Source organism: Carcharodon carcharias, chromosome 8, assembly GCF_017639515.1.
Source record: "Carcharodon carcharias isolate sCarCar2 chromosome 8, sCarCar2.pri, whole genome shotgun sequence".
In the NCBI taxonomy this organism is placed as follows: domain Eukaryota; kingdom Metazoa; phylum Chordata; class Chondrichthyes; order Lamniformes; family Lamnidae; genus Carcharodon; species Carcharodon carcharias.
This window is the reverse complement of record NC_054474.1, coordinates 120,335,858-120,359,303: the sequence shown is the minus strand read 5'-3', so window position 1 is coordinate 120,359,303 and position 23,446 is coordinate 120,335,858. Positions and strand designations below refer to the sequence as shown.

The 23,446-nt window shown below is 40.6% G+C and overlaps 1 protein-coding gene across 1 annotated transcript in view; it reads left to right on the top strand.

Annotated features, from left to right (window-relative positions):
* The window catches only part of grin1a (glutamate receptor, ionotropic, N-methyl D-aspartate 1a), a 400,833-nt gene extending 380,523 nt beyond the window's left edge, over window positions 1–20,310 (top strand). The window contains exons 20-21 of the mRNA XM_041194434.1: window positions 8,600–8,710; window positions 15,986–20,310. Coding sequence (XP_041050368.1) covers window positions 8,600–8,710; window positions 15,986–16,054 — 180 coding nt within the window. The 3' untranslated portion in view covers window positions 16,055–20,310. The remainder of the gene's footprint in view (window positions 1–8,599; window positions 8,711–15,985) is intronic.
* Window positions 20,311–23,446: the final 3,136 nt, after the last annotated feature.

Sequence of the window (23,446 nt, the reverse complement as noted above, 5' to 3'; positions counted from 1 at the left end):
TGATTTAAAAATTCTGTCTCACTTTCCAATCCCTCCTGGGCCTGGCCCCTCCCTATCTCTATAATCTTCTCTAACCCCACAGCCCTCTGAGAAATCTGTGCTCATCTAATTTTGGCCTCTTCAGCATCCTCAGTTTTAATTGCTCCAACTGTGCCTCCAGTTGCCTAGGCCCTAAGCTCTGGAATACCTTTTCTAAACTTCTCTGTCTCTCTACCTCTCTTTCCTACTCTAAAGGTGCTCCTTAAAATTTACCTCCTTAACCAAGCTTTTGATCACCTACCCTCATATCTCCCTATGAGGTTCGGTGTCATATTTTGTTTTAGAACACTCCCTGTGAAGTGCCTTGGGGCATTTTTTTATGTTAAGGGCGCTATATAAATATAAGTTTTGTTGTTGACTGGCAAACATATCGCACTCACTGATAATACTTTCTGCTCTCTTGCAGGGCAAGGTGGCACAGTTGCAGGTAGCAGCTCCAAACTGACAGGGAAATGGCACAGCTGCAATTCCTCACCCTGGTGGCAGAGACGGTGCACACCATTGTTAGAGTGGCCACGATTGAGGTTGTGCTCAGTGACGGGGCTGAAAGGATTGAAGATGATGATATATTCACACCCAGCCCTCCTTCTTACAACCCACTTTCCCCTCATCCCACAACCTCTTCTAATTTACAAGCTGCAGACGGTGTAAGCATGTACCCCTCAGTAAGGATCTTGATGGGTCAGCGTACAGGAGAATGGTTATGCACATAGAAATGTTTGGTACATTGGTAGGCCTGCTAGAAAACCTGCAAGGAGCACAAAGGAGTCTGGCACCAATCTTGTTCAGGTCTCTTTGCAGAACTTGGAGCCCATCCTTTCCAGAGTGGAAGTGGTAACCAACAGCACTTGTGGACCCAACCTTGGTGCAGTGTCTGAGGACCAATGTCTCAGCTTCCATTACAGCACAAACAGGGACCACCCAACATCAGAGTGCTGCAGTGGAGCTCAGACTGAAGTCATGCAAGCTCAGCTTGTTATCATTGCAGACTCAGACTGCTGTTATCATGGCTGATGATGACAGTGCTCAAAGAAACTTGCAGAGTCTCATAGCAATTCGGTAATTTTTCCTCCAACAGAATATAAGAATTGCTGAGGTCCACCCCGGGACAGTGGCACAATCCATGAAGCACGATAGAGCTCCCCACTCTTAGGATGGCAGCATTCATCCTCCTACCAATGCCACTCCTCCAGTGCCCCTGCTGTTACCTGTCAGCCATCCCAGACTGCTGGTGCCCCTTGCTGTTACCTGTCAGCCATCCTAGACTGCTGCTGCTATCCATGCAAGGTGCTGCAGTCTGAAGTTGAGTCTTCTACAGGGACAGCTGTGTGAAGTCATCCTGCAAGGCCACCTGCAGTTTCCCTCACTGAAAGCCCACAGTATTTTGCCAGACATGCTGCAACCACTGTGTAACACTGTGCAGCAGCACTAAGATAGACAAAGGCACATAGAATCCAGGCAAAAAGAGAATGCATAAATGTACATGTGTCTTTAGTTGACTTTTGTAATGGAATATTGGATAAAGTTGGTTTCGAATTATTGTTTTGTGGTGGTTTTAATTCCAACATTGTGGCCAAGAGGATGCTCTAATGGTCAGCACAGAGGGAATGTAAGGGGTGGGACTTTTGTTGAAAGAGGAATTAGGGTTGCATCATTGATACTGCAGTGTGAGAGCCAACCATAGATAGCCTGGCCAGAAAGGGGATGTGCTGCTTCCTCCTTTCCTCTTCTGGAACCTCCCCCTCTTCCTCTCATTCCTTCTCCGCAGCTGCTCACTGTATCACAGGTGGCAAGGGCTGTGCAAGGTTCTGCAGGATGCAGCAGATCATGACAAATCATAGCACATACTCTGCAGAATACTGCAGGGCTCCCCTTGAGTAGTCCAGGCAACAGAAACATTGCTTAAGCACCCCAATGGTCTGCTCAATGACATTTGTATGGCAGAATGGCTCTCATTATATACATCAATATCCCTTTATGCTTTTGTCTATGACATTTTTAGCAATCTCTTCTTTGCCTCAACCTATCACTGGCCCTCTTTCCAGCTCTGCCTGTCCCACTCAACCAGCTTATATTTCACAACAAAAACAGAATTACCTGGAAAAACTCAGCAGGTCTGGCAGCATCGGCGGAGAAGAAAAGAGTTGACGTTTCAAGTCCTCATGACCCTTCAACAGAATCTTAGGAAAGGGGTGAAATATAAGCTGGTTTAAGGTGGTGGTGGGGGGGTTGGGGGGGTGGGGCGGCGGTAGAAGTGGTGGGGGGTGGTGTGGTTGTAGGGACAAGCAAGCAGTGATAGGAGCAGATAATCAAAAGATGTTTTTATCAGCTTATATTTCACCTCATTTCTATATTTCTTAGTTCTGATGAAGAGTCATACGGACTCGAAACGTTAACAGTATTCCTCCGCAGATGCTGTCAAACCTGCTGAGTTTTTCCAGCTATTTTTGTTTTTGTTTCGGATTTCCAGCATCCACAGTATTTTGCTTTTTTCTCATTATATACATGTTGCCCACATGTGTGTTAGTTCACATCAAAGTTATGAACCAGCTGGTCAGCAGATAGCCCCTTTTGCCCAGTAGACACTCTCTGGTTTCTTGTGGTGGCTCAAATACTGATACTGCTGTGGACTGGTGCAGAATAAAAGCATAATGACTACTGGTAGGATGGTGGCCATTGACCTGCATGATATGCTGACTATGGTCACACATTAACTGGACATTGAGGAAGTGGCAGTCAATGGAACCCTGCATCAAAGGGAAGCCTGCAATCCTAGAAAAGCTGCATGCTCTCTTTGCCTGCTTTTCTCAGGATAGAGAGAATGCAATGTGTTCTCCTCTCATTGCATTCAACAGTGGATGGAAAACTGCAAGATGTTCGAGCCTGAAAGGAGCCCAACACGAAAAGGTTCATGGCCATGGTCACCATTACAACCATTGGCAATGCCATCCTCACCCTCTTCTGAGGCTGCAGATCTGCCTGAACAGGTAGCAGATTTCAGTGTAGACCTCCTTGTTGAACTTGAGGTGTGACACACACTGCTCCTTCCTTAGATTGAAGTAAGAGAATTGCTCCCTGCGGACCCTAGGTGAATCTGGTTTCCTGCTGAGAGTCCTTCTTCCCTCCTCCTCCCTGTTTGTCTTCCTCTACCTCTGCTCATTCTCCCTATCATGCTGCAGACCAAGGCGAGTAGAAACAGCAGCATACATGACTGGGAGCAAGTGGTCTGAGCAGAACCTGTGAAATGAGACCCAACATGCCACACCACTCCCTCTTCAAATTTAAGTAGCAATGTAAATCTCCAAGCATTTCTACTAACTCAGAAACAGGCACTATAAATCAATCGTCAACTAACCTGAAGGTGGTTGATAATCCCTTTAATTAGCACTCTTGGGGTTCCACTCTGCTACTGAATGCATGTTGAGCTGTGCAAGGTTAAGAAAGGGTATTAGCAAAAGTATTGACATTGTAAATGGCACTCTTAGAGTCAAATCAGCATTACACACTGACAGACATCACAATCATCTACCCTGCATACTCCCAATGCATGCTCCTGGTGCTTACCCAAAATGACATCCAGCACAACCCACCTGTACCAAACAAATGCATGCATAGTGCGGATGTCATTGTGGACCCAAACCTGCACTCATCGCACTGAAAGTACGAACACTACACAATCACATTTTGTGACATGTGCCTCGTGTGCATTCATTGTCAGAATGTTCACAGATGCTGCTGGACCTGTTAAGTGGAGTTCATCATTTATATATTTTTTAGGCATAAAATTTGCTATGGCCGGTTGCAGAATACAAGTTATTGGTTTCAGAATTTTGCAGGGAGTCTGAAGACTTGGACTCAACTAAAAATTAATTGTTTTAAAATTGTAATTGACTTCTGCAGTTTTCAGTCGACCTCGTCTTATTTATGTTTTAGAAATGCATCCTACCAGATCTGTGCCTCATTGCCGCTGTCTTGATAAGATTAAAATTGTTTAGAGCTTAATTACCAGGAATGAAGAATAGATTTGTTGAAACAAAAAAAGATGCTGGAAAAACTCAGCAGGCCTGACAGCATCTGCAGAGAAAAAGACAGAGTTAATGTTTCAAGTCTGTATGACTCTTCCTAAAGAGAAGTAAAAATGTGATGAAATCTATACTGTTTAAGGGTTGGGGGGGCGTGGTGGGGTGGAGCAGATGAAGCTTGATAGAAGGCCAGCGATAGGTGGAGGCAAAGGAGAGATTGCCAAAGATGTCATAAACGAAAGGTCAAAGGGGTGTTAATGGTGGTGGTACTGGCTAAAGGAGGTGCTGATGGTGACATTAAGGATAGAAATCAGGATGTGATAATAGCCGGACAAAGTTAAGCACTCTGGAAAGAACAACATGAACAAGTGACAGATGGCCCTAGTGGGGGTGGGGTGGAGGGAGGGGGCGGTGGTGGGAAAAAAGATCGAAAATAGGATAAAAGGTGGGGATAAAACAATGAATAAAAATAAGTAAAAAAAAAAGAATAATAATTTAAAAAGTGGAAAAAAAATTTAAAATAAAAATGAATATTGAAAAAAGGATAGAAAATTGAGGATGGAGGAGAGACTTCATGGTCTGAAGTTGTTGAATTCAGTGTTAAGACGAGAAGGCTGTAAAGTGCCTAATCAGAAGATGAGGTGCTGTTCCTCCAGTTTGCGTTGAGCTTCACTGGAACATTGCAGCAGGCTAAGGATGCACATGTGGGCATGAGAGCAGAATGGAGTGTTGAAATGGCAGAGACAGGGAGGTCTGGGTCATGCTTGCGGGACAGACCGAACGTGTTCCGCAAAACGGTCACCCAGTCTGCATTTGGTCTCTCCAATGTAGAGGAGATTGCATTGGGAGCAGCAAATACAGTAGACTAAATTGAGGGAAGTGCAAGTGAAGTGCTGCTTCACTTGAAAGAAGTGTTTGGGCCCTTGGACGTTGAGCAAGGAGGAGGTAAAGCGGCAGAAGTTGTACCTTCTGCAATTGCATGGGAAGGTGCTATGGGAGGGGGTTGAGGTGTTGGGGATGATGGAGGAGTGGACCAGGGTGTCCCAGAGGGAATGGTCCCTATGGAATGCAGACAGTGGGGGTGAAGGGAAAATCTGTTTGGAGGTGGCCTAATGCTGGAGTTGGCGAAAATGGCGGAGGATGATCCTTTGAATGCGAAGGCTGTTGGAGTGAAAAATGAGGACAAGGGGGACCCTATCATGGTTCTGGGAGGGCGAGGCACTGGAGATGGGTCAGACATTGTTGAGGGCTTTGTCAATCACAGTGGGTGAGAAACCTTGGTTAAGGAAGAAAGAAGTCATGTCAGAAGCACTGTTTTGGAAAGTGGCGTCACTGGAACAGAAGTTACGGAGGCAAAGGGACTGAGAGAATGGGGTTGTGTCCTTACAGGAAGCAGGGCGTAAGGAGCTGTAGTCAAGGCAGCTGTAGGGGTCGGTGGGCTTGTAATAAATATTGATGGACAGTTTATCACCAGAAATTGAGACAGAGAGGTCAAGGAAAGGAAGGGAAGTGTCAGAGATGGACCTTGTGAAGGTGGTGGAGGTGTAGAAATTGGAAGCAAAATTGATCATTTTTTCCAGGTCCAGACAAGAGCGTGAAGCAGCACCAAAACAGTCGTTGATATACCAAAAAAAAGTCGTGGGAGGGGGCCTGAGTAGGACTGGAACAAAGAATGTTCCGCATGCCCCATAAAAAGGCATAACTGAGGCCCATGCGAGTACCGATAGCCACACCTTTTATTTGGAGGAAGTGAGACAAATTTAAGGAGAAATTGTTCAGTGAGAGAACAAGCTCAGCCAGACAGAGGAGAGTGGTGTTGGATGGGGATTGTTTGGGCCTTTGTTCAAGGAAGAAGTGGAGAGTCGTCAGACCATCCTGGTGGGAGATGGCGGTGTAGTGGGATTGGACGTCTATGGTGAAGAGGAGGTGGTTAGGGCCAGGGAACTGGAAATTGTTGATATCATGTAGAGCATCAGAGGAATTGTGGATGTAGGTGGGAAGATACTGGACAAGGGGAGAGAGAACGAAGTCAAGATAGCAAGAGATGAGTTCTGTGGGGCAGTAACAGGCTGACATGATTGGTCTAACGGTACAGTACTGTTTGTGGATTTTGGGTAGAAGGTAGAAGCAGGCCGTCCGAGGTTGGGAGACTATGAGCTTGGAAGCTGTGAGGGAAGATCCCGAGGCGCTCAACCTCTGCAAGATAGGAGTCAGTATGCGGACAACAACAGTACCACCCTTGTCAGCAGGTTTGAATACAAAGTCAAGATTTGTTGCATCTGTACTACATGTACCTCCACATGCTCTTCTTGTAACCAGGGAGGTAATTTGTGGAAAATCCTGCTGAATGTCTTCAGAAAAGCAATAGGAATTGCCTGTTCTATATGAGGTGCGAATTGTATTGACACGCAAAAGGAGCATCTGCACAGATCTGTTGGCCCTGAATGCAGAATGACGACTATTCTTATCTAAAGTTAGGAAATCAATATTTGGTTTTGGAAGCAACGATTAATATAACCAACAGAATGGAGCACAGAAAAAAGCTATACCTGCTACTATTGGTTTGCAAAGCAGCTGTTTATCAGCTGATCTTATACTTGCTTCACATCTGGAATTTCAAACCATTATTTTGGAATGGCCTTTATTAACTCTTGGATAAATGAGTGGATCTTTCATCTCGCTAGATAGGACACCTGCTTTCGATGGAGTACTGAAAATATAGTTTAAACACTTTAGCTGAAGTATTCGGTGAGAAATTTTATTTTGGTCAAAGCATTAGATGAATTATTTTTATCCAGTGCATTGGACAGAGTAATACATTTAAGGAAAAAGAGTTTAAATTGTCTAATATGGTACTAGCAATAAATGTGTTAATGCATTTGTATCAAATTCCTTTGTCTGCTATTTTATTTATGACATTTATGTTAAAAGGATTAACACTTCCATTAAAATTGTAGTTAAAGAAATTTCTTATGAACACATCCATTGCTAATGTTGCTATGTACAATCTGCACAATTGGCTGATACACTTCACCACTCTGGATCCTATTATTAAAGAGAGCAACAATAATGTTGAAAGAATGTTAAATTTGTGTCCTAGAGAACTCCTGTTTGTGTAACTTCATATAAGATTATAAGATAAAAGATCTTATATAAGATTACCTCAATCTCGTTCCTAGGGCAAAGCTGAGAACAATTGAGGAAATTAAAAACTGAGTGAACAGTAGAGATAACAAAAATGTCTGTTTTTGGATATTCTTGTTTTCCTTCATTATGTGGTTGGTGATTGAAGGAAATACAAAATAGAGGTGTCATCTACCTTGATTACTTATGTACAAAGTTCCTAATCCATTTCAGTGCTGAGTTCAATCCTACAGTGGCTTTGTAGTGATAGAAGGCTCTTGTGCAATTTAACTTTTGCATCACACAACTGGATCAATACTATGAAAACCACCTTGCTCTGGTGTCTGTCTTTTGAGTGTCTTGACTGTCTATCAGTCCATGTGCCTGTTTACTAGCATCTGCCTCTCTGCCAGTCTTTTTGAATGTGAAAATTCTTTTAAAAGAATTCAAGTTTCGTTTTCAAACTTGGCAGACATTGTCTACATTGGCACTCTTGCTATACTTTCGACTCCACAATTCCCAGCTCAAGATTAAACAAAACCCTGTATTATGGTTTTATTTTGGTTTGAAGCAATATTTCAAATAGTAACAGAACCAAGTGAATGAAGAGCCTGGCTTCACATAGGATATAATGACTGCTGGCACCTCAGCCTTAGATATATGAAGTGGAGCCTGCTACTGGCTGTCTGGGTCATGGTTCTCAAATGCATTCCTCTGCATTCTTTGAAAAGGACTCCAACTCTTCAGGACACTAGTGGAGGAATCAATTTGGAACAAGAGTTACTCATTGGAAGGACCTGGTCGTTTTGCCTCAAAATAATATACCTCTCACTGCTGTTCACAACACAAAGGCATCAATTAAAAAAAAACACAGCAGTGTGAATGTGATTTAATGATAATGGTGCATTTTATTTTACAATGTTTAGATAGTACTTATTTTGTTTTCAATTCATATTGATTCTAATAATTTGTTAGATTTTATTTTACTTCTAAAATTGCTTTAGAACTCACACAAAGAACACTAGTGTATTAGTGACCAGTGCACTACATACACAAAGGTTCATACATTCTCATCTTCAAGATCTGAGCCACATTCATTAGATTCACTGCTCTTTCACAAATCTCAGCTTGTGGTGAACTTTTTCCTTTGATTCTACCATTATTGCTGCTTGACAGACCCTCCTTTGCCAGATGACAATATGGACCCTAATAGTGATTAATCACTTCCTTTCCTGGGCAGTTCATTTGGAACTGCCTTTCTTGGGCCAAGTTACCACATATATTTGCCAAGTCAAATATCTGTAGTGTACATCTACTTGATTTCTGCTTGCCAGAACAGTTATTAGACAAAGCTAGGTTATAAATAGCTACTACCGACAGAAAAAAGTCAATAACATCAAATATATCTGTTCTAGGATAGAAAAAGTGGTAGCGCAGAGCCTGACCCTAAAAAGAAAGCACCTTTTAGATCGCTCACTTCAACACTGACCTCCAGCTTCAAGAGACGTAGGTCTTCCAAAGACACGGTAAGAGGAATTGGGACTCCTTTCACCATGCCATGAGTCCATTAGCCCAAAGTTCATTCAGTACAATTACATATCCACCTCACCACATGCCCATGTGAAACAGCTGCATTACATCTTTAACACTAGGCAAAGGAAGGAGGCGAACTTGGGAGAACTCCAGAAGTGTTGATAACATCCTTGAATGTTTATGTCTGACACTTGTTCTTGCTCTCATTGCCATTGTTAGTTGCCCTGGTGTTCTAAAGAAAATTCCCTATGCTGATTGCTGATCCATTCATTATGAGGATAACCTTCAGTTAAATCCCACAACCACCACAAGAGTCTAGGTTCATTCCCAAGATTCATATATTTCATCCTTCCTAAGCATCATGTCTTCTGCCATGTCCAAGCATCATGTTTTACACAATTCCAACAAACCATGTTCTTTATCATTCCACAAGAATCATTTACAAGGATCATGTTCTTACAACTGCTTTTTGATGATGGTGATGATGAGGATGAAATTTCTAAATTAAATTACTGACATGACTTTTTTTGATACATTTGTTAACTGTGATGATGTAATGATGTTTTTTTCTCTCTGCAGACACTTATTCTTCCTTTTAGATTTTTTTCTTGACCAATTTTATCAAGTTCTTGTTGAAATTCATCTTTATCTTGGCTTGTTGCTGTAAGGTCACCAAAATCACCCAATAATCGCACATTATCAACTGCAAATTTCCTTTACTTTCATCTTGACATTTTTCACCTCCTACTTTGGATTTATTTTCCATGTATTTAGTGATATATTTGTGGGGTAGATTTATGTTTTTTTGGCTGCAGTCAAGCTCAGGAATATTCCAAAGTACATAAGGTTTGGGAGGGGAGGGACAGCATGAAGAATCTAATTTTGGCTAGTTTCAGTGCTCAGTTTGAGCTTGAAAACCAGGAGCTAGACCCTTACTGAATATGCATTCTCACAAAAGTGAGCTAGACCATTAGTGAGACTATACAGGACGAATGGAAGTTGGACTTTGGTACACTCAAGCTGAATTTGGTTACATCATCACAAAAGCAAGCTGAGCTATAATAAGCTTGGGTCTGGCCTTGCTCAATTTAGATTTCATCCACAGAAATTGAGCTGGACCGTGAAATAATTTGGGGCTGAAGTTTCTCAAATGAAAAACAGCACAATGAATGTTCTTCTCTATAATTAACAACAGACGAACAAAATTACAGGAATGCACAGCTTTGAAATGCTTAGTATCTGAGAATGTTATTTATGTTAACTCACCTTGTGTTATGGAGAAAAATAGACATTCTCCTGTTTTTCATTCGAAGATAAATTTGACTTCCAAATGTCACAACATTGATGTCCATGCACATGATAACATCAAAAAACCATTTTAGCAGCTTCAACATTTTTCTGATTCAATTGTAATTTAGTAGTATTCTTTTCACGTTTGTGTTACTGACGTTTTTGTTTAATATCTTTGTTTCCCTTTAAAATTGATTTTATGAAAAAAATTAATATAAAGCCAGAAGTTCTGTCTAAATTACAGTCACTGGCTCACTGACTACATTTGAAAAACTGAAAGTTTATGACATTTAGATTGGATTCCATTAATGCTACTGTTTAAATTTAATAGCAATATGAAAAATACAACCAACCAATCTATGGTTAAATAAATCTTAGCAGGACAGAACCGCAAAGTAAGGCTTGTTCAGAGCCCAGAAGGCAGGGAGCATTGAATCAGGCTGCCTGGTTCATGCTATACTTGAATTATAATCACACATACAAGCTTAATAAAACCTAATGTCAAAATTCATAATTACAACCAAGAACAATGCTAGTCCACTACATTACCATTTCTGTTCTCTAGGGCTGTTAAGCTTTGATAGCACTCTTTTGGCAGATTTCAAAGCTGGGAATTGCTCTGTCTACTTGCCATCCTGAATAGGTCAGTTATTAGCAGGCACAATATAGAAGGCAGTTTTCGTTTACTGCCACATGAACAACGCATGTGAATCTATGCTCTCTCCTTCTATTAACTATGTAACAGTGTCGTAGATCCTCAATAGGGTTGCCAACTCTGGTTAGACATATTGCTGGAGGTTTCATCTCATTACCTCCTGCCACAACAACCCCACCTTCAGATCCTCACAATTGGTCCATCCTCTTGGTACACAACCTTCCTCTGCCATTGATAAGGTGGATAGGCTCTTTATTACACGATTGGATGACTTTTGACCGTCAGTCAAATAGCATTTTTCTCCATGTCCAATATTTTTATAAATAGTAAGTGTTCAAAGAACACTTTTTAATGATTTTTAATTACCAGGACTATTTTTCTGCCGTGTTCCTTGCAGCCTGAAGATTAGTCTTTTATTGCTGGAGGCACCATGGCAATCCTGGAGGGTTGGCAACCCTATAATCATGCTATTCTGCTTCTTCAATTGTACTCATTCTGAAAGGCTTACCATTTTTGCTGGGATATTTCTTCTTGCTTTTTAATGAACCCATTGCTTAACGTGCACTTTTTATTCCAAATACAGGGCTCTAAGTTGTGTTCTATTATTTTCCTCTGGCTGCCTTCTTACTGAGGGATCTCTGTTTTATTTGATGTCTTTGTCATTTTGTCAGTCATAGCTTAAAATCATTTTGTTTCCAAAGTGTTTTAAACTTCATTTTATTTTTAAATTCAGACAATGTGACATTTCAGAAAATCTGCATTAGCAACTCTCCATTCCCATTCTCCTTAATTGTACACTATGCCATTATCTTTTCAGATCTTGTTTAGAGAATTTTAATGTACTGTTTTTAAACTGAAGAAGCATTTTACTTTCTGAATAAAATAAAATGCAAAAATACTTGTCTTGTCTGTCAGCCTGATTTATGTGCCTTCCTAGTCTTTGATATGAACTGAGAGATCTCATCTTCAACAAACTCCAATGTTGCTAACCTCATGTGTCCCTCATATCTTCTGCTCCATTGTGCAAACTCTGCCTGCCAGCTGTCATTTCCCAAACCCAACCACCTTGGCAGTCCTCAAGAAGGCAGAATCTTTAATATGCTGTAGTTTTTATTCTGTTGTTCTGACAAGAAACCATTTCTCTTTCTCCTTGCTTTCAGACTGAACACTGATGCTTCTTTCTGCTTCTCCTTCTTTAGATTAGAAGGTAGACTCCCCAAGCAAAGAAAGTGAATGCATACCTTTTGTGAACTGCTTCTTCATCTCAGTCTGGCTCTCTAGAACTATTGCAAAGACCAGCAGGCTAGGCATGATAAAATCCATATTAGTAAAATGTAACTTGGGTATTCTTTGTTTTCACTTTGAATGCTAAATGGTATATGGTGTGGTTGCTTGGAAAATGGTGACCTCACGTATGTACACAGGTCTTATTTGTAAAAGTTTAGAAATCCTTGCTTTAATGAAGGTGATGATGCAGTGGACTCTGGTTCAGATTTTCACCCAGATCATGAAAATCATTGGGTGTTTACTTCTGCAGCACTCCAACTGATCCTTACATTAGCTCATACTGTCTTGTACTATGAGCCAAAAGCATCATAAAGCAAATTTTATTGTAATAGATACTGCATTGTAATTTGTGTTTTAGATTAATATACATTATGCTAATTCCAGATTCATGCAATTATTTACCCACCATGTATGATATGACAATAAAATGAATCTACTCTTGTTAAAACATACTATAAAAAATAAAAATACAATAAGATTATTTCTAACACAAGTATGATATAGATGCTAGCACAGACCACTATGAGTGCAGTGAACAATACGGATGGAATGATCTAAAATTGTTCACTTGATTGAGGGTTTCAGTCCAATGTAAAAGTTCATTGCCTCAACCATGACATTTAGAGGATTTAGAGTTTTATAAATGGAGACACACATAGCCATCATCACCTGACAGTAAGTACACTTGTTTTTAGTGGATTAAAAATTGCAATCATTTCTATGTGCACTGCCTATTCCTCAGCATTTAAAAAAAGTCTGGGGCTGAATAGATAAGCATTTGACTCTGAGAAGAAAGCATTTCATTTGGAAAATTCCACAGCTTAACAGTTTATTTTTGATAAAGTGTTTTCTGTGTTCCTTTCTAATACACTTCATTGAGTAACTATTGATACCTGGTTTTACTGATAGTACAGTCACTAACTGGGTTTAATGTCACTTGCTATCACTTTTGGGTTATGACAGTCCTTGATAAGCCCCAATCTTTGGTATTGTTTCCCTGTTTTCTAGGTTTCAGGTTGATCCTGGACTATCATTATGATCCCCATCTTCATGGCCCTCAACCATGATTACACCAACTGCTGATTATGTGAAATCCTGAAATCAAAAATACCTGACAGTTCAGCTGATGAACTTTGTGAAGAAGTAAAGAAAATGCTGGCCCTATCTGGTTTTCTATGACAGTGAACTGTGGCAAAATGTAGGATTGATCACAGAGGTTTAGCTGAACACTATTGAACTGTATATCCCAACTCTAAAATGACCCCAGAGACATTATTTCTTGTGAGTTTAACACAGCCTGAGAACTGTGATCTTACACACTATTTTTGATACAGTGCCCTGTGTTCTATGTACTTAGCTCTTATTTAATAATACCATCCAGTAAACATGGCTGCGGTCAATCATTTCAACATCCACAATGACTTTGGACAACATATTTGGCAACAAAATTGAGAATACTGTGGATTCCTATAACCTGCAATCGACACAGTAGTTCAAACTGATTGTAAGGTCTGGGATTTGTAACCAAGATTTCTCAGAAATTCTTTCAGAAGTTTCAGTTTTCTGCCAATTTTTTATTTCCTACATACATGGTGATGCTGGGCTGGTTTTTATCATCAGCAATTACAAAACCCACCCTCAGCCTCACCACATTCCCAATCATCAAACAATGTTCGCAACAGCAGAAGAATGAACTATTATTCAATGATATAAGCATTCACAATATGCAAGGTATCAGATCATGTTTAATTCAATTGAATTATGATCATTTTTATCTCTTCTGATGAACTGACACATTTTAAAATCAGCCTGTTTTGAAGCACTAATCCAATAGTTTGAAATAATTTCCATCCCTGACAGATCGAATACCCTATTAAGATCAAGATTTTAGTTGCTCAGTTCAATTAAATTTGTTGGGACTCTCCTGTCTCTTTATCCCTAACCTTCTCCCTGTATGTTACTGTTCGTACTTATGTAGATTCTACGGTGTGACCACTCCCTCTTCCATACCAAACATCAGACAATGACAGAATAAACACAGGTCACAAAAACACAAAATTGTATCATAAAAAGCCAAAAGAGATTAAAATCAAAAGGACAAGAAATTGGTTGGTTTGAAACTAGGGAAGTCCAAAGCAGGAAAAGAATAATAATTTTATGTTTCCTTGGAAATTGAATTATGGGGGTATCTAGAACTAGGGGACACAGTTTCAGAATAAGGGGTCTCCAATTTAAGATGGAAATGAGGAGGAATTCCTTCTCTGGGAGGGTCATTAATCCTTGTAATATTTTCTACTCCATAGAGAGCAGTGGAGGGTGAGTCATTGAATAAATTCAACGCTGATTTTTTAAAAATTCATTTATGGGATATGGGCTTCACTGGCTAGGCCAACATTTATTGCCCATCCCTAAATGCCCTTGAAAAAGTAATGGTGAGCTATCTTCTTGAACTACTGCAGTCCACATGGTGTAGGTACACCCACAGTGCCAATAGGGAGGGATATAGACAGATTTTTGATTGACATGGGAGATGGTTATGGGGGGCAGGCAGGAAAATGGAGTTAAAGCCACAATCTGTTTAGCCATGATCTTATTGAATGGCAGAGTAGGATCAAATGGCCTACTCCTCCTATTTCTTATGTGTTTATGTAAGATCTTCAACTGCCATTTTTTAGCTGAAAAATGGGTAAATGCCACTTGAAAGTCTGGTAAGCATCTATTGCACCCATTTGTCCACTTGAATGAACCTTCAGACAGCCCTTTAAATGAGCAGTCAGCAATCCCCCAAAATCAGCAGGAGGTCATTTAAATATTCCTGGCTGGGATCCTACACCTGAGTTAGGGTTCCAGTTGCAACTTTTGAGGAGAAATGAGCAAATCTGCCACTCCTGTTTCTCCAGGTGCTGAGAAACCCAATTGACAATCCTGAAAGGGACTGCTGGATCCTTTTCCTAAATGTAATGTTTTGTGGAGTCAGAAGGAGAAACCCTGGCACTAAATAGGTGTTAGGTAGCTGGACAATCTTCTTACCAATGAAGCATTGAGCTGCAGCAGGTTTTTCCCATTTGATGCTTACAGCTCACTGAGAAAATGTTAATGAGGCCTGAACCTGAAAGTGGTTTGGCCCAGCACATGCTGTGATGGGCAGCATCACCAATAATCTTTTAAGTTTTGCAATAATGTTTTAAGGCAGCATCACCAATATTGTGCCCAACACAACCTCCCTTAACTTTCCATTTGATAATTTACCTGAAGGTTGACATAACTTGTCAACTGAGGGTAATACAAATTGGTTGGAGCGGGAATCCGTGAATCATTTTCACTTTCATTACCTAAGTGATTACCTGATGAAGTGATTCACCTGCTTATTGCAGAACCCACTCAAGATCAATGAGATAAAAATGGACAAGTTCTGAGTGATTCGCTCTGCCAGATTAACACCCAAGCAGTGAAATTGAAAATTACTCCTCTCCATGAGTATTTCAGACCCACATTGAGAGCATTCCTAAGGGACCACCATGGTGATCAATGTTAAATTTATCAAGCACCTTTCTACTTTTAGGCTGGAAAGCATCTCTGCTGGCTTTGATATAATATTACACAATCACTGTCATTCCACTTTAAATGATAGATACATTCTGCCATGCAGAATAACAGAAAGACCAAAGACATAAAAAAATATAAAAATGCAACACTTGATTCATCAATCATTACTGTTGGTAATGATGAGTCAGATACGTGTTAGATCCAAAATTTTGCCAAGGTACTATTTCGCTTGTCCTTCATTAATGAATCCAAGTATAACATTTCTTGACAATTTCAATATCTATTTGTCAGAATTGAATAATAACTTTAGTGACAGCTATATAGTTTAATGCCTAGAGTGAGGGCATAGCCCCACAGGCAGATGTTTGGGATGGAGGACACACAGGTGTTTGGGATGGAGGACACACAGATGTTTGGGATGGAGGACACGCTGGTTCTTCGGTGTACTTGTGGAATACTGGCACTAACTTCTCTCTCTCTTATTTTGCAGCAATATCACCCTACTGATATAAGTGGGCAACTGAACCTCTCAGACCCCTCTGTCAGCACAGTGGTGTGATTCTGTCCAGAACATTGATGTTTAAAACCAGAAAGAAATAAGAGACTCAAGAATTATTGTCCAGCAGCAGCAAGACTTTGGAACACCAGCAATGACCAAAGTGAAAAGGGAGTGAAAAGCTGTAATGAAATCACAACAAAATCATCAAGTGTTAGTGTATTCTGCAAAACTTCCGTGTTAAAGTTACTGAGCCTTCAGTGCTACCCAGCAAACTATTATTTATACTAGCAGTATCTTATTTACTTACCAAGCCTTTACTGTTAGTTATTCATCAAACTTTTACTGTTAAAATTATTCAGCAAAACTTCAGTGTTCCTCTATGAGCCATTAGTATTAAAATTATTCAACAAATTATCAATACAGGGAAACTGTGTGCACAGTGAGTTAGCACGGTACAGCTCTGGGATCTGCCATGACTCTTTCCCAGACCAAGTTAATTTTGGAACAGTGCCTAGCACAACACAAAATTACCCTTTGGTCAATACAAATTGGTACTGAATTGACAAACATAATCAGAGAGACCACAAGGAGGGCTGTTGGTGTAACAGATGGTATGCTTCTGAAGGGACAAAGGCACATTGTGAGCTAGGGTGAGTAGACCAACTTGTGTTTGTTAAAATTCTTATTCAAAATCTACAATCATTGTTAAAGAGGTAAAAATCCAAGCTCTGTCATGATAAACTTTGAAATCACATTTATTTACTGGCCATGTTCTATTATACAGTGGGTGCATATTTTCTTCCACTTGCTAATGTTAGTGTAAAAGACAACATGAGTAAGTACAGCAAAGATTCAGTAAGATGATATAAGGACTGGGAGGTTAATGTCTGAAAAAAAACTTATAAAATTGTTTTCTTTTCTCTCTGGAATATGATAGCTGAGTCCTCAAAATTATAAAAAACGAAAGATTATTATGAAAGGTATTTTTTCATTTGTCCAACACCTTGGGGATGGGGGGCCAGGAAAATGGAAAAAGAAGCTACATTAGACCAGCTCCCCAACCCATTCCTGCCTGCCCTGAGGTGACAGCAACTCATCCGTCAGCAGCGGGATGATTATTAACGTAATTATGGAGGCAATTAGCAGACATTTTTGGAAGGCTATGGAATTCAGTCAGCAGCCCTACTGGATCTGCAGCTCGCCTACCCCCCCCCCAACCCCACCCCAACCCCACCCCAGGAAGTGAGAACAGAGGCAGGAGATCAGAATGTTAGGTGATTTTCTATGCAGTGGTCACTTTAAACAACAACAACTTATAGTGTCTTTAGCGCCAAGAACAGAGTTGGCAATCATCAGGACATCCGCAGACAAATGCTTGTTGCCTGCAAATGGATCCATTGGAAAGTTCTGGGCTGTCGGTCCCATCAGCACAATAGCGCTTCCAACCTTTGACATCCTCTCCTCCATTCAACTCAGCAGCAGACAACATTTACAATGGGTCACCTACCATCTTGAATTGAACGTGCGCCTGGAGGCAGCCTCCTCCGTAAAGATCGCAGCGGATGTTCCACAACATACACGTTAGGGTTCGCAACCTGAATCAGCCCAATGTTGGGCTTGCAACTAGAACTGGAAATTCAGCCCATGTTTCTGGTCAACTACAAGGAGGCATAAACTCAGGTTCATTATCAGAAGAATGAAGGGACAGTTGGAAGAAACGTTATACAGGGTCATTCGGACATGGAATATTTTACTATTTTGCAGGCCATCACTTCATTTGAAATGGAATAGTATAGGTGTTTGAAAATGAAGAACATAAAAGCATATGAGAAAGAGAAGGGAAATACAATTGGAATAGATATCTGCACTTGAAGAGCTAGCGTAAAACAGGAAGTGATGGGCCAAATGTGGGAAAACCTGCTCAAGAGTCACACCAATTTATTTGCTAACATCAGTGAATGGAAGAGCTAATTTGGTGGAGTCACACTAGTTATCATTTATGTCCAGTAAGCAGGACCAATATCATGATGGACTAGTGCCTTCACTATTCTTGCCTTTAGTGTTGGATCTACTCACTGGACAGATTGTGACAAATAGGATTCCAACATATACTCTCTCCCTTTAGCGTGAATAAGAATTGCTTTTGATATGCAACCAGTGTTATCCCGAATGCAACCAAAATACAATACAATGCTGCCACATCTGCCCCCCAAAGTAGCACAGTAGGAGTCAGGAAATCCTCTGAGATTTCCACCTGTCCACTTTACACTGAATTCTGAGGCTTCCCAGTTTCTCAGGGTGGGGGAAAGGTGTTCTACTACCTAGACTTCCTACCCAAAGCAGGCAGAAGACTTATTAATATATTTAAATTGGAGTCACATAATGTTATTAGAATTCCATCATGATTTCCCATGATCTTTTTGTCCACATTTCCTAGTCTTGCTCACAAATCATGGGCAGTAGAGGACAGGAGGGTGCTTCAAACAGTAATTAATTACTGTTTTTTTTAAGAAGTTTGTTTATTCATTAATATCATAAGGTCTATATTTTGAAGGGGCTTTTGCACTTAGGTTGAGAGTCATTCTATACTTAGTTAGCCCAGCCTTTTTCTGCATTGTACATCTTGAAATCCCACTCTGGAAGGCGAATGCAATGGAAGAAACCAGGAAGAACTGCAGCTGGAAGGATAAAATCTCTCGCTGCCCTTTTTGGAAGAGTTGGGGTGGTTGCCAAGGTACATTTCAGTGTTCATCAGTCTTCCTCAATTTTATTTAAAAAAATATATTTGGCTATTCTTTAAGTCCTTTCCCTGGCCTGGCCTGCCACAATGGTGGTAATGTACATCTGGAGGCCAGCATGCGTCTTCTCAGTTGATGTATTGATCTTTAGTTCAATGCCAGGTTTTGACAGAATGTAGGAACTCCCAGCATTTGTGTGTCCTTTGCCTTATAAGCAGTGGGCAGAAATTCCCAAGGATGACATACCTGTTAAAACCAGGTCCCTTCTATAGGAGTCAGTAGAACATCCCAAAGAACTTTATGGCCTTGAAACCATTTTGTTTCTGACAGTTCTATCCGTAAATAAGGCAGAGATCATTTTTTGGAAGGAAATGATTTGAGGTGTGAGATGGGCTAGGGGCAATAGAATACTTAATATCTTCCAGTTAATCCAACACTTTGTGACATCATGCCTCATGCAGGGCACTATTAATGAAAACATCTCACAGCAGCTAAACTTAATGGAATCACCATCTTCTAATTCACTGACAGCTGTCCTCTGCAATCATGACTCGACAGAAAATGCTGGAAATGCCTGCTGATCTGGCAGCATCCATAGAGAAACAGTGTTAATGTCTCAGGTTGAAGACCCCTGGTCAGAACTTCCTCGGTTCTGATGTAAAGTTCATTGATCTGCAAGGTTATCTCTGTTTCTCTCTTCACAGATGCAGCCAGACCAGTGGAGTATTTCCAGCTTTTTCTGTTTTCCTTTCAGATTTACAACATTAGCAGTACTTAACTCCTACAAAATTCACTTCATTTGTTTTGCAATATTGCCCTTATCAAAACTTATACAAAGCTTCTAATGTTTAGGACTAAGATTGAAGTGCATGAGTGAAGCAACAGCATTATTACAGATCCACCTTGCCCAAGAATCTCTCTAAAATAAAATTATGCATTTTAGACAGCATTCCTATTATTGACCTTTAAAGCTAAGAACATGCTGGCGATTGCATCCCTTCCATACACATAATATGTTTTATTTTCACTTACACCTGTAGAGTAGATTTGTATTCCTGTGGATTTTGTTCCCTCACATATACACTGATAAATATTTACACCTGGGAAGGAAGACTATAGAGAGATGCTGCACGGTATTTTTTTTTATTAGACTGAATGGGAATTCTTACATAATGAACTTCCGAAATATTTGTGAACATGACAGAAATTATTACTCCATTTTTACAGTGACAAGAACTAGAGATCTATTAATTCATTTTATATAGTTGAAATGTAAAGTAGTAATTGTGATTGTTATTTAACACTAGGGAGCTATTATCATGCCTGCTTTTTTAGGAGAATTCCTGCAGTGTACCTAACCTGTCTCATTCATTGCTACAGGACGCTGATACAAATCCAGGGGATTTGACTGGTACTGTTCCCTGTGTCAATGGATAATAAATGTACAGTGCCTGAGACTGTTCATGTTAGCTGATAGTGAACCTGTATGGAACTGATAATAGGTAATGCATGGTCCTAAAGTGGACACACTTTTTTCAACCACTCTGAAACAATTAAAATGAATCATTTTAAAAGGTATTTGACAATCGTGTGGTGTATTTTGACCGTATGCATTCTGAAACTCTGGGTTTTGATTCAAGTAAGATCTTTACATGACATCTATTCTCAAAAGCCTGTTAACATTAATTAACATTGAATAGTCATCAAATTACACTGAAGCTTTGATTTTATCTCACAATGCAAGTTTGGTGTAGCGTTGGCAAAGAGGATGTGAAGCTTGCCTCTTTTTATTTATTCATTTACGGGATGTGGCACACTTCTGACAAGGCCAGTATTTAGTGCCCATTCTTAAATGCCCTTGAGAAGGTGGTGGCAAGCTGTCTTCTTGAACTACTGCAGCCCATGTGGTGAAGGATCTCTCATGGTGCTGTTAGATAGGGAGCTCCAGGATTTTAACCTGACATATTTCTAAATCAGGGCAGTGTGTTTTTTTTTTAATTCATTCATGGGATGTAGGTGCCACTGGCAAGGCTAGCATTTATTGCCCATTCCTAACTGTCCTTAGGAAGGTTATGATAAGCCGCTGCCTTGAATTGCTGCAGTCCATGTGGTGTAGGCCATCTGGTTTTATTTGCAGTCAACTTTTCTGTAGCAGCTTGATACAACTGAGTAGCTTGTTAGGCCATTTCAGAGGGCAGTTAACAATCAACAGCACTTGGGTCTGGAGTCACATATAAGCTAGTCCGGGTAACGATGGCAGATTTCTTTCCCTAACAAATCAGTGAATGAACAATCTAGTAGATTCATGACCATCATTCCTGAGATTAGCTTTTCAAATGCATATTTATTTAATTAATGGGACTTGAACTCATGATTCTGAAGCATTAAACAGGCCCTTGAATTATTAGTCTAATAACAATACAACTGCTGCCATTCCCAATAACTTGAAAGGGAACTTGTGTGGTGATGGTGTTCCCTTGCATCTGCTGTCCTTGGGCTGGATTTTTCCCAGCCTGATGAGACCAGAACAGAGGTGGGACAGTAGAAAACACAGCAATTGAGGAGCGCAGCTGGGATTCCTGTTTCCGCCCCTGGCCATTTTCCTCAGGATGGAAGAAGGAAGCAAATTTCAGAACAGGCCAGCTCCTATTAGTGAGGTAGTTATCACTGTTGTGGGCTCCTTAAGAGCATGACCCAGTGAGCTTTCTCATTTCCCGTGAGGTGGTCAGACTTTAGCAGCTGCGGGAATCAGACCAGCTCAATGGAGGTGGGAATAGGGTCAGTTGTAAGCTTATGTGAGAAGATGCAAATTGAAGTGGCACTGAAGAGGCTGAGTGTGGCAGAGGGATCCTACCTCATTAAAATCAGGGATATTTTATAAAAAGAATGTATCGTTAGTGTACCCTGTCCTGGGTTCCAGGTCTCCTGTTGCCCTCCGAAACATAGGAAATTTTGACTTTGCCAACATTTGTCCTAAAACATTAATGACAAAATGGCAGCCATAACAATGGCCAGCAGAGCAAGTCACAACGTGGCATGCTTTTTCACTAACCCGCCTTCCTTCCCGCACCCTTACAGGTTCGTTGGGCATCCCTTAGACAATGAATTTCCCGACTCGATGAAAATAGCAAATGTTTCCTGTTTCACCTTGGAGGCAGGTTCGCAATCCGGAATCAATCCTGCCTCCTGATTCCTGCCTCCAATAGGAAAATCCAGACCCTTGTGTTTCTAGGTGGTAGAGGTTGCAGGTTTGGGAGTTGCTGTTTAAAAAGCCTTGCAACAGTGCACCTTGATGATGCTGCACACTGTAGCCACATTTCACTGGTGGTGGAGGGAGTAAATGTTTAAGATAATGAATGGGGTGCCGTTCAAGTGGGCTGCTTTGTTCTGGATAGAGTTGAGCTTCTTGAGTGTTGTTGATGCTGCACTCATGCAGGGAAGGGGAGAGTATTCCATCATATCTTGATTTATGACTTGTAGATGTTGGAAGAGCTTTGGTGAGTCAAGAGGTGAGACACTTGCCAGAGAATACTCACCCTCTGACCTGCTTCAATATTTATGCGGCTGGTCCAGTTAAGTTTCTGGGCAATGGTGACATTCAGGATATTGATGGTGAGGGAGTTAATGATGATAGTGCTGTTGATTGTCAATGCAAGTAGTTTACACTCTGTAGTGTTGAACATATTAATTGCTTGACAATTGCGTGGTGCGATCGCTGCTTGCCACTATTACCCTAAGCTTGAATGCTAACGAAATATCGGTAGAAGGGAAGATGCTGGATGGGTGAAAATTTATAGGCAGGTTGTACTGGAAAAGTTAGCTATGTTTTGAGTGGATAAGTCGTCTGGTCAGGATGGCTTGCATGCCAGCTATCTAAAGGAAGTGGGGATGCCATAATCTTCCAAACTTCCCAAGTTATATTGCAGAGCAGCAAAGCAGTGGGATAAAGGAGCAGCAGCAAAAGGCAGAGACATATTGCAAAGTGACTTCAAAGGACAAAGAGTCACGTGATGAATATACTGGTAAGCTGCAAATTTTTATTTTAATACAAATTTATTTAAATTAATCAACATTAAAGTAAGACTAAATCAATTAATTAGCACACACCTAAGGCAAACTTGGTAATTTACAATCTGTGTTCCATTAATTAATAAGACCCAGGGGATAAAGTTAAAGCTAAGTAGGAAGGGATAGTAACACTAAAGAGTTCTGCATTTTTCAGAAAATTAAAATATAAGGCTGTTAGATAATAAGAGTTAAGCAAAAATATTCCAGTTAACCTTCCTACCAAACAAAGTGACACCAAGATAAAAGCAAAAAAACTGCAGATGCTGGAAATCCAAAACAAAAACAGAATTACCTGGAACAACTCAGCAGGTCTGGCAGCATCAGCGGAGAAGAAAAAGTTGACGTTTCGAGTCCTCATGACCCTTCAACAGAACTGAGTAAAATTAGGAGAGGGGTGAAATATAAGCTGGTTTAAGTTGGGGGGTGGGGGGAGAGAATTGGTGGGGGGATGGTTGTAGGGACAAGCAAGCAGTGATAGGAGCAGATAATCAAAAGATGTCACAGACAAAAGAACAAAGAGGTGTTGAAGGTGGTGATATTATCTAAACGAATGTGCTAATTAAGAATGGATGGCAGGACACACAAGGTACAGCTCTAGTGGGGGTGTGGTGTTTTTATCTCTGTGTTTAATTGACTGCCACTTCTT